The following is a 17,146-nucleotide window of genomic DNA, read 5'->3' on the forward strand; positions in this document are numbered from 1 at the left end:
TTCTTCACCTTCTTGTCCAAGTCTTACTTCGTCAGCTCTCCATCTCCATTCTCCTTCACCTACTCCTCTTACTCCTGCTTCACCTCCTCATCCTCCTCTCGTTCTCACCCCTCTCAGCTCAACCTCTGACTGTCAGTGAACTCATCATCTAAAGGCATTTCCACATGAATCAGAAGACAACTGGTAAATTAGTGTCGCAATATTTACAGCTTATCTAGCAGAAAATGTGCATTTAGTTTGGCACACTTGCTGCATACATCAGTGTTAATGGTGTCAGAGAGACAACACATTAGCAGCTTTAGTACAGCAGGCTCTAAACACAAAAGCAGCCATTTCAGTGTTTGCTCATCGTGACATTTGTGTCCCTTTTGACAACGTATTGCCCTCTCTAAACTGCTCTCTCTGGGTATTAGATGACTTGCTAAACCATCATCCTCAAGATGAAGAAAATCTTTCCTCACGGGCAGAGCAGTTAGGGCGGCTGAGACCTTTTGAGCAGATTTGGATTGCCGGAGGCCTTCCAGGCTTTCCTCTAATGAAAGGAAGGCAGAGGGAAGCAGATGTGACAGCCCAGTGTCAGATTGCTTTAGTAGTCTAAACAGCTCAGGAACACGACCGCGGGAGCTGTGGCCTCACGCCGTGACACGGGAGCAACGCAGGAGGGACTCGGCTTTCTGCAAGAAGTACTTTCAGATGCATGGAGCCAAAGTAAAATGTCCCAAAACACAGGCAAAATGCATTTCCGACTTTGCTGGAAAGAACTCACTTTTCTGTCACACCTCCAATGAATCCTAATTTCCCAACAAAATGCATTCCTCTTATGGTAGAAGAAATATTAATGAGGGCTGCTTTTCCGCTCTGACTTCATGAAAGTAAGGAGCCCATAGTGAAGGCATAAATGATTAATGGACTGAATTTATATAGGCTTTTCTCGTCTTAGCAACCACTCAAAGAGCTTTACAACACAAGCCAGCATTCACCCATTCATACACTGGCGCCGAGCCGCCATACAAGGTGCCAACCTGCTCATCAGAGTGATAAACATTCACACACTAATGGGAGCATTTCAGTAGCTTAGCTAGGTTTATTTTAAAAAGACATTATGCCAAATGTGTAAAAGTGATGCGAGAGGGGAACGTTGTGATCATTGCAGTGAGGATGTACTGGAAGTGCATACGGTTACCACTCACCTCATCTGATCCTGAGCCAAAGATGAGCAGGTCAAACGGGATGGCGGCCACCATGTCTATGAGGAACCAGCCTTTAAAGTAGTGGATGGCGATCTTGGCCGGGTGGCTGACCACTTCCTCGTTGGCGTTGACGTACGTGGTCCTGAAGTTTATGAGGATGTCCACGATGAACATGATGTCCACCATCAGGTCCACCACGTTGAGGGGCGAGCAGGAGTAGCCGCACTCCCGCCTCCTCTGCTCCTCGATGTCGTTGAGGAGGAAGGCAGCAGAGTAGGGTGTGAAGATGGCGGTGTAGATGACCAGCAGCAGGATCAGCCAGTCCCACACGGCTTTGAAGGGACTGTAGTGAAGGATGGTCCACTTGTCCATACGCGGCGTCTGGAGCTTATACTCGGGCAGCACGTCTGGACCCAGAGAAAGAACCTGAGGAGGACAGAGGATTTATCAAAGTGGGGAATTTATTTCACTTGCTACGACAGTGGATTAGGGCTGTTGTAGGTAAAAGTACAGAAATGACAGAGCCACATAGGGGGGTCATATTAGGTAAGAATGAATTTAGATTTCAATTCAAGCTGGCATGCATTAGCATTGTGCCTCTACGCTAACGTGTGTGTGGATTAGCATTGTGACTGGAGATTAGGTCAAGCAAAGGTCATGTTTGTTGATATGCGAGTAATCTGGCTGCAGGAGTTGAACCTCAGCGCCACGCCTGTATATACTGTACGAATAATCTCCAAAGCCTGCATGAGCAGATTGCCCCAGGCATGAATTACCCCCCCCCCCCCCAAATAAATCATTCATGTGTTACAAAAAGGAAGAAAAAGAACATTTCTAGTCTAATAATGAGAACTATGCAACATCAACAACAACCTATGCTCATATTCCAGTATTATTTAGAATATGACAACATTCCTAATGAATAAACATTCCAAAGTTCAGGGAGAAGGGGGTATGAGATAGAAAAGAACATTATTTTACAGCCATCTCTTATTGCATGAACCCAGCTGTTCACCTCCACAACCTCTGTGACCGAGAAGAGACCACTAAGGGACAGAATGATGATGCATAGCACAAAAAAAGGCTGAAGCATTAATAATTTAATTGGTTATTAGAAAGTGCTGCCCTCTGTCTGATGCGGAGGGTCAAACACTCTCATGGGATAACCTTTGGAATCGATCAGAAACCAAAAGTGTGTTTATTATTCATCAGCGCGCGGCTTCATTAAAAGCCACAACTATTCTGAATGCTTGTTTCATTACGGTCAGCACTCAGTGAGTCATAGAAATGATCAAGAAACATACATCAAATACATAAAGAATAGAAGTACGGATTTAACTTCACGACTCACTAAAAGTTTTTGCAAGCTAACTGAAAAGTAAGGAAGTATTTGTACATCAGAGATTACTTCCCATCACTGCATTTCACCACATAAAAACACACAAAGTTAAATGCAACATCAAAACATAACAAATAACACACATGCATCGATTCTTTGCCTATTTCTATTATTTATAAAATACGTGTATGACTGAACGTTTTGGAGACAACCAGCAAAGCTCGTAGTAAAACGTGCAATGACAATAAAGGCATTCTATTCTATTCAACACCATTTATGAACAAAAGCGACGCAAACACAAACAAGATGGTGAACTGCTGCGGACACTTCACCCCTCGGCCTGCTGGGAAGCCCGGGAGGAGTGGACTGAGTGGTTGACAGTCCCGGATTAACGTGTTGCAGCCGGCTGTTTCTAAATAAAACATCCCCTTTTAATTATTTACCCTCCCTACTATAGGAATGTGCACTTGGCGCAAATTAACTCTCTCTTGTGGGATGAAGGAAGGCTTGTTGTGCGTTTGGCTCGCCATCAAACCGTATGCAAATGAGCATTAGCCTTGTTTTTGGTCTGCACTGTGAGGGCTGGGCTATTATTCATAAGAGCAGAGTGTAGTTTCATGTTTCAGGGCTCATCACGTGGCTTCCAACGTTACATACGATGCACGTATGTGATCCTGTCATACAATAATGCAGCAGAGCCATTTAACTAACAGATAAGAGGTTGCAATAGGTCTTGTCATGCAGCTGACAACACAATCTGAAACTACTGAAAGGCCTTATTATTTTATGACATAACTAATGGTGTGCTCACACACAACGCAACGGGTAATTCTGCGCTGAGCCGCTGCATCCAAAGATGATGCAAAGATGCAAATAGATGAAATATTCAAACTGGAGCGATACATTTGCGTGACTATCAGCGCTGAGATTAGTCCAGAAACCAGATCTGACTATGTGGAGAAACCAGAGACCGTCTATGGTGGAAAACAACAAGGTCGCTGCCGTATATATGTCTAGATTACGTTATTTGGAGTGCAAATGAAGCAGCAACAATGTTAGCATAGCCTAGCACCCATCAATCCACCCCATTCTGAAAAACAGCAGCATGAAGGAGTCTGGAGATGGTGAAAGTTATTCTGCCTGTAACCTCATCCAGCATGACCGGTTTGGTGGCGAGTCCGTGACGGTCTGGGGGGGCACATCCTTGGAGGCCGCTGTAAGGTTGAATGAAATCCTCAGAAGATGACATTTTCAATTATTGATGGTTTACACCGACTTCCGAGAAGTTGAAATGATTTTTTCAGGATGTTGGCGAGAAAAAAAAATGAAATGCCTGTGGTAGCTAGGAGTCTGGATTCAAGGCATCAGCTGTTGCTTTGTGTTCCTCACAGTCTGGAGAACCGTTTACAGCTCTAAACTGTGGAGGATGGGAATAAGTCGCAGCCCCCTACAGGGCTTATTTATCCATTTGCTACTGTGATTATTTGAATGCTCCGCAGCATGCAGTATATGCAAAACCTAGAAATGACACACCATGTGCTCAGTCATAGAAGGCGCAAACACAGCAGAAGTTACACAGCAGCTGGTTTTCACCTCCTCTAGTGTGCCACATGTTACCTAATCCCATTAAAAGCACATTAACAAGCCTCTGCTGCTTAATAACTTTATTGCTGGTTGTAGAGGTCAGCCTGCTCTCGCCTTCAGCTGAAGTTGAGAGAGAGGAGGGGTCAATCTCTGTACTCTCTATCCATTACACCCTTAATGGATAAAATGCTAATCTGAGACCTAATCGGACTCCGGGCCAGCCTCGGCCCTACATCAGGGGACACATTAAAGAGGACCTATTCATACTTGGGATGCTACAGGAACATGTTAGAAACACTTTATATTTCCATCAGGCTGTGCTGCAGGAGCAGCCTCTCCGGCCCGGCAGGGATGGTAAGAATGACGTTCCAACCCCGTCAGTAACTCTAGAATCATATCCTGAGCTGTGGACGCTGTCTGACAGCGGTAAGAGGATCCCCGGTTACGTGACACAAGTGACACCTCTGGCGTTTTACGTATCAAACCCCTTGAGTTACAACTAATCACCCTGAGGCACGCGGGGCAGGTGGGGGTGGGAGGGGCGGGATGCTGCTGGATACTAACGCTGACTTCACCGCCCGCTCACTCCATCTGTGATGATAGTAAATAATATTACAACGACCATTCGTATTGAATTCCAATGTCTCCCCACTCCAGTCTGTGCAACCTCGAGACAGTCAACAAAGGAAGGTAGGAATTATTAATAAACTCAACATGCTTAATTGTTTTCTGTTAATAATAACCCCTGAACTGTGTGACAGAAGATGAAAATATCAGCAATCTTTCCTGATAATTTCTTCATGAGTTTGCAGTGGCGAGGAGCCGCCGCTGCTGCTGGAGGGACAACCAATCAGATCCACAAATCATTATATACGAGGTTGTTATAGTTTAGTTCTGTTTAGTTGACCTCTTTTACAGGCCTAGACCGTTGCTGCATATCTTGCAAATTGGTGGATAAAACTTTCTATTCCACTAGTGACTCTCAAGCCTGCCAGCCGGGTCACTCGCAAAGAAAATAATTTAATAGACCAAATGTGGGAAATTAAAGAGGACCGGTTATGCTTTTCGGCGTGTTCCCTTCATTTAGTGTGTTAATAGCTTTTCTCCAGACTGTAGAAGCCTAAAGTTTATTCCCAAAGGGAGTTATCTCTGCTCCTGAGCTGCTTCTCAATTCAAATCTGGCCTTTTCTTCCGTTAAGTGGTGATTTCACCAAGAAAAGGTGCGTTCTCATCAAACACAAAGCACATTTTTTCATCAAAATACAAACCCCAGACCCACGGCAGTGAAACCAGCCCACATTAAACCGGGTAAACTCACCTGCGTGACCTTGTCGGTGACGTTGTGCGTGCGGTCTTTGACCTTCGGGGCGATGATGGTTTTCTCAGAGGATGGAGGGGAGGGGCACTTCTTCTCGTTGTTGACGTCGGAGAAGTTGAGCGTAATGAGGGGAATCTTGTTGATGGTGCTGTACCTGTTGAGGTGGGAGTCGGAGGTGGAGCCGAGCAGGCTGGATTTGATCTGGCTCAGCGGCCCTGAAAGAGAAGGCGACAGGGAGGGGGGAGAGATATAGTCTGTAAAAGCTGCCACATCTTGTGCCATGGTTGGCCTATTATTGATCTAGATATTGTGGATCGTGGACATCAGAGAGCGCTCTAGTTCTCTTGTGATTGCCGTGACATGGGGTAGTGAGCAACACAACACGGAGGATACAACAGATGCTGAAATATAAACTCCACACCGTCTGAACGAGCACTCGAGGGTGAACGGGCCTTTCAAGGTTTCTCATTAAAAGTTAATGAAGAACACTGTTGGTGAAAGAAAAGGATGATTCAATGCAAACGATCAAAGAACTTCACACAGTTAGTCAAACATCGATCCGGATGACGGGTGTTGAGTTAACACGGGTTGGGTACCGAACTCTGAACTCAATTAAGTTGGAATTACAGGGAACTGATAGTATACATTTTACAGCTGTTTTTCAGACAACTACTCAGCACTGCACAGATCATAGTATTAAAAGTAATTTAAGTATTAAAATACTGTTATTTTGCATGCGATATGGAAGACAAATGATGTGCTTTTATGTCTTCTACAAGAGTTAGTAAACGCTGGAAAACATTTGTGTATGTATTCATCTTTCTTGCCCTGTCCACATCTGTATTCCTAATATGAAATGCAAAGCGATGCAATACGTCTCACATGTGAGTCACACCATGTGACAGACTGGCACAGTGAGGTTGAAGTGACGGTTTAGGGTTATTTAATGTGCTTTTTACAACTGAAATGAAATTCCTGTGACTACAGAAAGAGTTAAGTACCCAACAAAAGGTGTACGGTACCCAATCCTAGAGTTAACTCAATATCCCCTCCTCATACGACACAATGTTCTCTACAAGTTCACACTGCATAATAAAAAACGGTCCGAAATCAACTCCCCGCCTTCTCGTGAAAGCACTGCAACAATATGCGACAGCACCACACACACACACCGACACGTCTCCAATGAGAGTGATAAAAAGTGAAAAAGAGAGGGTCGCTGATTCAGCCCTGTGAGCCAGCGGAGGAAGGTTGCACCGTTTCCCCCCCTTTTCACAGAGTACAGTACGGTGATTGAGAGTCGAGGACAGGGAAACGGACAGCTGAGGATGAGGGATTGCATGCACAGCTTCAATACATGCCACAGGAAGGACACATCATTGCAGTCATGAAAAATAACTTAAAAAAAAACAAAATTAAACAAAAGCTGAAGCCATACCCCCAGCCATCCAGGAGCGAGACACTAGCAAACCAGGAGAGAGAAGAAATAGGGGGTAAAGGGGAGAGTGGGAGCATGGAGGGGTCGTTGGATCGCAGGGTGCAAACATCATCACTTAGAAATATCACATTATAGCATTCATCAGGAAATGGATACTACGACAACCTTCTCTACTTGCAGAAGGATCTTTTCATCTACATCGGCCAGTTGTACTTAGTTTTGGGGAATTTGATCCTGAACACAAGTAAACATTAATGCATCGAGTCATAATCCGTGTCAGCAAGATAACGTTGCATGCTGCATCAGCACCGCTACAAGTCCTTTACATCCTCAATGATTACGAGGTTGAGCACACAGTCACTTTTCATTCATCACGGCATCGAGGAAGCAGAGGTTGCACAGAAGATAGAGGTTAGAGACAGTGGGAGTTATCTTATGAAGGTTGATTGATTTTATTCAATGAACAAGAGAGATGATGGACTGTGTGTCTTCATGCGAGCGCGTGCAGAGGTCAGTGTTTGGGTTTTTTTTTCCTTCCTCTAACCGAGCCTTCCCCTGGGGGACTGGCTTGGGATCAGCGGGTCATATGCACTGAGACTGAGTCATTTAGTGCTGTGCCAGTGTTTTCGAGGCTCCGGCACAAGCATTTACAAACACAGTCCATTTGCATTCAACGTAAACCTTCGCTCATGTTAGGGGGGGGGGGGGAGAGAAACTCATGCAGCAAGCAGGTTTTGTGCAGGATAATTTATCCAATACAAGCTCAAGATGCAGCAGGTTGCTGTTAGTTACCTTTAATGTTGCGCCCATTGTCTGCGGTGGCAGCGACGCGGCGAGATAGAAAGAAAGAGGGGAGGTGAGAGAGGAATTTTTGGTGCTTCTACGATGACTAATGGGGGCCGCCATCAAAGCCCCGCTACTGTCCCCGCGAACAATTCATTACTGTGAAGTAGACTTATTACCGTGTCAGCCACTGGGAGCCATTTGAATGAGGATTGGAGATAAGGGGATGGGGGAGACTGATTGGCCTGGAGGAAAACGGGCAGTCTGGGGCACTTTTACCCTCATCCAAATGAGGGCCAAAAGGCTAATGAGGCTCAAGGGAAGATCAATAGCACAGAGTGTAGATGGTGACACACTATAATGCTGATTAAGAGATGCCACATCTCCAGTCTGCTATTTTGGGACCACAGTGAGTTTATACAGTCCCTGAACGTAAAATACAAAATATTGGTATCGACCACGTCGTGCTAAAATATTGCTTTTGTTAGAACAGTTTGAACCAACTTTTTAAACCAACACCGCCCTCTCATTTTAAAAGTTAAACCACTTATATGGTTAGGGTGTGTGTGTAGTGGAGGTTGGGCTGCTTTCTTTTGTATGAAGCAACTAAATATTTAGTGCGTTTGACTTAATTTACCAACATGCACATCCTGAAACAATAGATCTGACAACCCTGACAGGAGGCTTCATCACACTTGTAAGTCCCGCCCCTCAAACTGGCCAATCATTTTCAGGCTGCTTCTGGTTATTTTCAAGTGAGTCCTGGTTAAATGTTGGGTATTACTGATTCTCCTCAGTGGTGGTAGGAGACACGTTTCTAAAATGATCAAAAAACAGCCTTTAAATATCAAACTACACAAAAACGTGAGACATACAGTGCATAAAGACTGGTTCAGTATTTGACACTGAGGGCAGTAGAGCAGGAGATTCCTACCTTCACTGGCGTGTCTGTCCCTGAACGCCATCTTGGAGTTGGACCGCAAGCCCTCGATGTCGTGCACGGAGGAGGCCCTGCGAATGCTGCACACACTCTCTCTGGAGGCGGTTGGAGTGAGGCCCGGGATTGACGGAGCTGCAATGACCGTGTTCTCCTTGCTCTGGTGTTGGGACGTCCGATCCCAGGGGCCCTTGGGCGACGAGTGGTCCAAAGGCCCCGACACGGGGGTGGAGCAGTGGCTGGGGCCAATGAGGGCGCGGGTGTCATTGGCGTAGGAGGGACTGCAGCTCTCGCGGGTGGTGGGAAGTTGGTAGTCGCGCGTCGCCACCGAGCCGTCGCTGTGGCGAGGGGAGTCCACCATGACGGCGTCGGGGTCTTCCTGGGGCAGGGACTGCTTGCTGATGCCCAGGAGAGGTATGGCCGGGAAACGGAAGCGGAAGAATCTCCCTTTCCCTGGCAGAAGGAAGAGCAATGACTATGAGATCACGGTTATTATTCCAGGCAAAGTTTTTTTTTACGCCCCCTGATGGCCAGAAGAGAGATTGCAAGTTTAAGGCACTTCAGCATTGACGTTTAGGGTGACCAATTACACTGGAGGCAATAAATATCACATAAAAACATGTCTAAGGCAGCAGATAGCTTCATCACGCACTTATCGTGATTTATTGTGAGTTATTGTTAGTTGACAGCATAGAAACCCATTGTGTGGTAGTTTTTAATGAGCCAGTGCGATCGACCCCCTCCGACCTCATGCTCCGTTTTCCCGCTGTGTCAGTAGCCGATCTTACTTGCAGCCTAAAGTATGCCTGCTTAAAAAGATCTTAAAAAGACCCCGGCAGATCAAAACTAATGTCCATTCTGCCTCAGGCACTAGTTCAATGTTCGATTTCCTTCAAATATTCATGGAGGAGGACATTTGGTGAAATATTATAATGGCAGTAGTGCGGCGAGGAGTTAGCGCCATAAAAGGGATGTGTGCAGGGTTTTAATGAGTGATGGCTCCTGTGGAGATGAAGGAGAGTGCAACACAAAGTGGGTGCTGCTGCCATGACAGTAGGTCGTTCTGAGGGGAAAAGTAAGAACACAGTTAAGTTTGTTGTAAATTAAAGCCCACACACTGTTCACAAACAGCCACATTTAGCTGAATCTAAAAATATCATGACAGAGACATTCACACTCACAGGATTTCACATATGGACCACAAGTGGCAGCCTGCATGTTCTGAATGATTTAGTCGCCTGAACATATGCCGTACATATCCGCGTGCCATCTTACTGCCATGAAAATGGAATTTTAAAGCATGTTTACAGACATTTCTCTTGTTATATAGTCTTTTGTCCTGCTTTTACTACACAATTATTTAATTATTATTATATGATTATAGTTATTATTACTAACCTTTACAAAAAAGCAGTGGAAAGAAAAACACAACGTGCATTTATTACTGAATTAAAAACCACGAACACACGTCATCACAGTGTCGCCTTTGTTCATTTGCTGGAGCAAACCGCTGCACATTGCATTTGACATTCAATATCTGCAGAGTGGACCAGCTAAGGATGTATTCAGAGGCACAATGGGTGGTAAACGAGATTGAGGCCCGGAAAGGAGCGGCATGCATCTCATTGCTCGGGGTGACGGAGCCGGAGCCGGAGAGGAGGAAAGTAATTTTAGACACAATGTTCCGTGTCGTCTTAGGTCAGCGTAGTTTGTTTAAATTATGTCTCCAGCCAGACGCTGAGGACGTCGGAAATTATGTTTGTGTGATTAAAAGCCTGGATTGCATCTGTGTTTTACTCAAAAGTGAGCCTAACTATATTGGCTCCACTCACTGAGATGCAGCTTGACATTTACCCACCATGCACATTGTTTATGAACAACGTAGTCTCACAACTATGGGCTCTCTACTCACCATTAAGACCCAAGTATTGTTTTTTATTTTACTAATTAGCTCAATACATAGATAGTCATCTAATATGTCTACATAGTTTCTTAGTGGGTTTGCTTTTGGTGGATGTAAAGACAGAGCTGTTTCTACGTACCTCTTACTACTGATTTTGACAGTTTTGACAGAATTGTTCAAATAGAAATATATATTTAGCACTCTGCCAGATCAATAACTGCCCCATGCTGTTGTTTGTATTTATCATTTCTGAGGCTAGTGCATGAATTATCACAAGTTTTATTTCAAGAAACTAATTTTCCTGGCACCTGGCCTGTGTGTCGGACTGGAAAAATGATCATTAACATAATTCAATACCCTGAACCTGCTCTTTGCTCGGATGCGTTCTACCATGGATGATTGCTGAGTCAGAGCGGGTGCTCAAATCAACAGCCCAGCAGGACTAAACAAGCCGTTCATCTTAATGAAGCAAGTTGAATTAGCGTTCTGGTTTCTGCTAAAGAATCACCAGCAACGTGTCGTTTCATCTGAGCTCGGCGCTGAAGCCTGCTGATTAAAAAAAACACCATCTGATTCATCATTCTGAAAACCAGCGTACCCAATTTGTATTCAAAAGTCAGCGAAAACACATCAAAAACGCTGTTTAGTGAGACCGTCTCAAATACTCCCCCCCCCCCTAAAAAGGAAAACGGTCTCCACATCACACCACCGCAACGCTTCACTGACAGGTTTGTCCAAATTAAATCGAGCAGGCTCCAGCATTTCACTTCTGTCGAAACGACACCTTCGCAACAGAAATATGAATGGTAACTCACGGGCGCTCACGAGCTCGGAGCTGTGTTTCTAATCATCTTTTAATTAGCTCATAACTCAGTCACGCATTCAAGGTGTGCGCCAACAACATTGTTTGTACGTAGCGAGATTTAAATGTGATATTGGAAGGGTTGAACCCTCTGAGTGCTGTTAGCTGGTTTTATGTCTCACCGCCTCTCCGGCACTCAAAACTCACCGGCGGTTTCACACAACCAAACGGACGTACGCTGGCCCCTGTTGCTATGATACCAGTTAGTAATATTTGCATTGAATATTAATTGGGCCCTCAGATCTCCGTGTCGGGGAGTGAAATGTCTTCCTGTACGGGAGCACGATTCAGAGACGTAGAAAGGGAACGACAAACCAAAGAAAGACGGCTTTGTATCATCTGTTTCTCAGACTTTGATAATGATAACAAATCGATCTGCATATATTTGATCCTAAAACTCCATTTTAAAAGGATCTATCTTGTCTAAGTGAAGCTTAAATGTTCACTCATGCTGTCTGAGTGTGCAAATGTGGACGATGCTTGCTTATATCCTCAACGCATGCATCCTTTTCACCACATCCCCCCGTCAGCCCCCATGAGGCGGCGCGGCCTGCTGAAGGCCTCATCCAATTAAAGTCATGTAGAGGTGACCTCTGCTCCTCCACGCTGCCACGTTTTATGTCACGGGGAGAAAGTGGAGAAAGAGAGGCGATATCAAGAAGACGTCGGGAGAGCTCCGCAGGGGGATGGCATTCTACACGATTACACCGACAGCTCCGGGAAGAGGGCTCTCCAGCGCTGATCCAGGGGTGCGTCGGGCCGTCCCGGCAGGCTACGAGCTATAATTGGGGCAGGCGTTTGAGATGATGGCAGGCCAACACATCAGTGTCTCTGCTAAATGCCGGTGTCAACATGCCAAGGGAGCAGGATGCTCTGGGTTCAAACACTGTGCTACAACTGTATCCATATAGCATCTATTAGGGTCATGTTATAAAAGGCACAAATTGGTGTGGATGTGTGGAAAGGTCACAGTTAAAAAGGTCAACCCCTTGCTGTTCCGGTCCTATCCGGTGATAACTTCTTTCTTCACATGCAGCACATGTGAGAAGAGGAATGTTCCACAATAGTTGTTGTTTACAGCAGGACACCAACAAGGCTATTGAATAGGGAGTGAAAGCTTCTACCGAGGCTAAATCCCTCGGTGTTCCCCATGGGACTTTATTTCAGAAAAAATATGCACGAATTATGTTTGAATTCTACCATGAATCACACATACGATTATTTTTCATACGCCCTACTCACGCCGTTATTGTCTGGCGCTGCCGGTTGCATCACCAGCTGGTCTCATCCATCCAACAGAGACACACCTACGTTGTCATCTGGCTGCCGACTCGTTTTAAATATGAGCGTCTGGCTGCCTCTAGTCATTCACGCTGCCGTTACTCGCGATCCTCCCCCTCACCGCCCAGTCTCTGCAGATTCATCATTTTATCTGCGGGACCATCAGCACCAGTGTCTGGTGGTGGTGGTGGCTAATGGTCTGTCATATCACCCTTGAGATTCTAAGACAGTAGCTCTCTATACTCACGTTGGTCAGCTTTGGATGGCGAGGTGTGGTTGAGTCTCTCTAGCGAGTCGCTGCTGCCTTCATCCAGGATGTAATCGAAGTTAAGGATGAACATCATGACCACGCCCTCCTCGTTCTTCACGGGGATGATGTGGGTGGCGCACAGGAAGTTTGTACCTGACCGACAGGAAAACCAAGGTTACAAATGGGTCATAAACATTTTATGGGCTCATAAAATCCGTCAATCCAAAAGTGAAGTCTTTGCAAAAAAACGTATCAAAGACGAGTAACAGAACAGTTTCCAGGATACAGCACAGTCGTGACCCTGGAGCTTTCCATTAACACTCTGACATTCAAGCATCTCATTCCAGATAAAGCTGTGTGTGTGCGGAAAGGCCTCGCAGAGGAATGAGGGTGAAAAGGTCAAGAGGTCCACCGAGAGGCGAAAACATCTACTCACTTCGTGTTCGCATTAACGCCACAACCAATTACGTCCAAACTCACTGTGTAACACGGATAACAATTCATTCATTTCCTCAAAACACAACAAGCAGTAGTCCTTCCTATCGCTAACACCCACTCGCACTCGCCAACATCTGGCTTTTGTCATTCATTCCCCAAACAAATTACCCTTTTTCAGTGTAATGCTTTGTGAGGCGTGAATACTGAATATGTAATAATTAAAATCAACAGGGATTTGGACAATTATTATAATTTACTAATGCACAAAACATACAATTACTATGCTCCCATCAAAGCCACCAGACTCCAGTCGGAAAACATCCATTTATTATGTAAAAACGATGCTTCATTGAACAAAACTCATCAAAACCATCTTTGTTAGTGTACTGTTCCAACAAGCATTAACTCTGGTTATTACAGCAGTTATACGCTCTCCTCAAAGCAACATCTTCTACTGCCGATGGGAATGAAGTCTGTTTAAAAAACCTGCATATATGCACTGAAATTGGTGGGGGGGGAAGGGTATTAAAGGGTTCTCAATCTGATGGGCAAATTGCTCTCAGTTCTTCAAGCCCAATTATTCCAGATAGCGATGGCTCCACAGTGGGAGGTAAATTTAATGTGACCCCCACTTGCTGCGAACGTCTCATGTCTAACAGCTCCTAATTGATCAAAACAGCAGACAAGAAGAAGAGATGAAACGGAGATGGTTCGCCTTTTTATTAGCTTCAAAGGGAATATTATCATTCAGACAAAGACGGCCGTTCAGATATATTTCAGGGTTGCCTGACTTGGATGGGTATCTGCGGCTGCCAGCGTCGATGAAGCCGTGATGAGGATTACTGGTGTAGAAAACGACATGTATATGAAGATATAAATAATGAACGTGGACGTCTCTGGAAGATGCTCACCCTCACATTAGGCTCTTAGTCCTGCTGTCACCAAGAGGCTATTTATAGCTCGCCCAGCAGGCACCCAACCTTCGGCGTTTCTTTTTAGGGGGGGGAACACAGAGACACAACTCTGACTCTGCTCACAAAATGTGTGCGTACTTGAAATATGAACGCCCACACGCAGACTCCAATAATTGCAGAATAGCGGCCATTTTCTCAGATTGTGCTGCCGGGTTTTAAAATCTGGTAGCCCTTTCATCTAGAAACATACTTACAAACTATGATAATGCATTATAATCTGCTAGCACCAATGTATAATTATAGTTATAAGCACAATAATGCAGAATTAATGGCCACTCTTTGACAGTGACTTGTTGTTTTTTGCAAGGATCATAGTGTATTATAATTTATCTTAGTCAGTATTGATTATACGGCATTAGAAAAAAGCTATAATGTATTACAACTAAGGCAATTATAAGGCACCATGATCCCTGCAATAAGATGGGACCCGCAATAATAACTGGGAGGTGCTGGAGCTATAGGAAACAAGTATACCCTAAGACCAGGGATCCGTATCGGGCCTGGAAAAGTCGGACCAGTGCATCCCCAATTATAAGTATGTAATAATGAATTATGGATGCGAGTGCCATAAAAAGTGTCAGCCTAACTCCTGTTGCAGCAATATTATAAAGCAAGGGCTTCACTGGAGTGGGGTTTGATTTATGTATGGGGGACTCCTGATTCTGTGGGGAGAAGGGAAGCCATACTGGGACTGCTGGTTGCTTTCTCAGTCTCGGTCATTTTGAAGGACATGGGTTGTAAAAATCTGAATTTATTATGACCTGCCATTTACATTTTTTATTTTAATAAGACAGCCGTAACTACCTCTCACGTCATAAGCCATAAATAAAAGAAACCCCTTTTACATCAGCTCCTCCCACGCAACCCGCTGCCGTAAAAGCATGAAGGTGTTTATATCTCCACAACTAGCAGCAACGACAGTGACGAACGTCCTGTTATGTGAAAGCCTGATGCATCACTTTTGTTTGTCTGTCTCCATGGAAACAAGAGAGTGCTCAAGAGCTAAATAGGAATTTAAAAAGGCACTTCCACTATTATTAATCTGACTTCTTCACTCCTCTATGACAGTAAACTGGATATCTTTGAGTTGTGGAGACGTCATGGGCTTCTTCGGCAAACACTGATCTTCTTTAGTTTTGTTTTGAAGACCAAAATAATCATCAGATTACAGTTTTGTTTTGCGATTGCTGACACGCTTGCTCGCAACAATTTTCAAAATGGCTTTTTTTGCAACAAAATGCTACGCTTGAATTACTCAATCAAATGCAGCAACACTCCTGTCTAATATTGACAGTTTTCTCATGCAGGCTGAATCTTTTATCAGCAAAACTATTAATATTGCAAATAAAAGTTCAACCTTTTGGTAACAATTGCTGTTTCAGTCCATGAGAGTTTATTCAGGATTGGCAGGAAGTTGATCAAAACAAAGATGGAGTCTTTGTCAGCCTGTTTCGTGTAATAATATAAGTTCCAGTTATGAAAAGTGCCTGAAACTTGCATTCTTTCTGCTGGACGCGGGTTGCAAAAAATCCAAGATTGTGACCATAAAGGTGAATGAAAAACACGTGCTTCGTTTAACCTCTGCAACCTCGGGAGGGGACGTAACCCCAGCTTTGTGAAGCAATCTGTATGCAAGCTCTAAAAATAAGCCGCTTGGAAACCATCTGCATTTATAATTCATAGGAGCTAAGTATTATGTTCTAGAAAGCATAATGGTCAGACTTGTTTAGGCAACGGAAGAATGAGATGATGGGTAGACGTGGGGAATGTCATTCCCCAAAAGTATTCCACTAATTAGGTTGTGAAGTTCCATTTGGCACATTACTGGGGTTTTTTCGTCCATCATAATCAGTGTTTTGCATGCGCTGCTTTTTGTCATGTCACATTGTTTCAGAACAATGTGAATTTGAAAGAGAGAGGAAACGTGTGTGTCTGAGTCTAGGTATTTTCTTGGCTAATAAATAAGCCTATAGGCTATTCAAATAAAATATTTAAATTGGATTTCCTGAATTACCGTCATTTTAAATGATGTTCTTCGTTTAACGTGTATGAAATGGCCTAAGAACGGCATTTCCAGAGTATCCAGCTTCACTTCGCTGACTGAGATACACTTCACAGAATGGGACCATAATAAATTGCATTGATTAATCCTGTGTGATGCCAAAATGGCTGCTGTGAAAAGGGCCTATTGCCTGTGGTGGGGTCTTGAAAACAGGACAGCAAACAGTACACATGTGATTATTTGTGCTTTAAATCATGTGCTGCACGAGAGTACTCATTTCTTTTTTCCATTACGCTCAAAGACATACATAATCAAGTGCCTAATGAGGCACAACGGAGAGAAAAAAAAATACTGGTGAAACAAAGGTTAAATAAGAATGATTAAGTATTACTTGTTTACTCGCCTTCTCTCCCTGTCCGTCTTCCTCGCTCACCGTTATTAAAATCTACCCTGTTTGATTTCTTTCTCTATTGCCTTCCCCCCCTCTAGTCCTCCCTTCAGCTCACGCTCTCTCTCCCCGCATCTCCCTCCCTGAGAAATGAGATAGCTGCCCAGCTTCGCTGCAGGAAGGCCACCTGATGTGTTTTAAGTTGATAGATCAAACAGATCCCATGCAAATGTCTGTCCTGCCTCAGCGGCCAAACACACACACACTTACACACGAGCAGAAATAACATTTGCAGTCGCGCGCCGGTGTAGAGAGACACAAACAGTAATGAGTCCAGCACACACAGCCGCTCACACACAGCCTGCAGGGAGCATTAATTAGCAGAATGTTCTCTGTCCAACTAAATCTAATAAGCAGGCGGTGGAGCTGGTTTTACACGCTGCTGTGTAATGACAGAAT

At 44.5% G+C, this 17,146-nt stretch overlaps 1 protein-coding gene across 3 annotated transcripts in view; it reads right to left on the reverse strand.

Annotated features, from left to right (window-relative positions):
- LOC311009584 (voltage-gated inwardly rectifying potassium channel KCNH7-like) overlaps positions 1-17,146 on the reverse strand; it is a 47,195-nt gene that overhangs the window by 15,684 nt on the left and 14,365 nt on the right. For all 3 annotated transcript variants that reach the window (XM_084003856.1, XM_084003857.1, XM_084003858.1), the window contains exons 3-6: positions 12,883-13,038; positions 8,587-9,042; positions 5,432-5,646; positions 1,191-1,616 (exon numbers count right to left, since the gene is read on the reverse strand). In XM_084003856.1, coding sequence (XP_083859982.1) covers positions 1,191-1,616; positions 5,432-5,646; positions 8,587-9,042; positions 12,883-13,038 — 1,253 coding nt within the window. The remainder of the gene's footprint in view (positions 1-1,190; positions 1,617-5,431; positions 5,647-8,586; positions 9,043-12,882; positions 13,039-17,146) is intronic.

The sequence above is a fragment of the Eutrigla gurnardus genome (genome assembly GCF_963514095.1).
Source record: "Eutrigla gurnardus genome assembly, chromosome: 24".
NCBI lineage: Eukaryota > Metazoa > Chordata > Actinopteri > Perciformes > Triglidae > Eutrigla > Eutrigla gurnardus.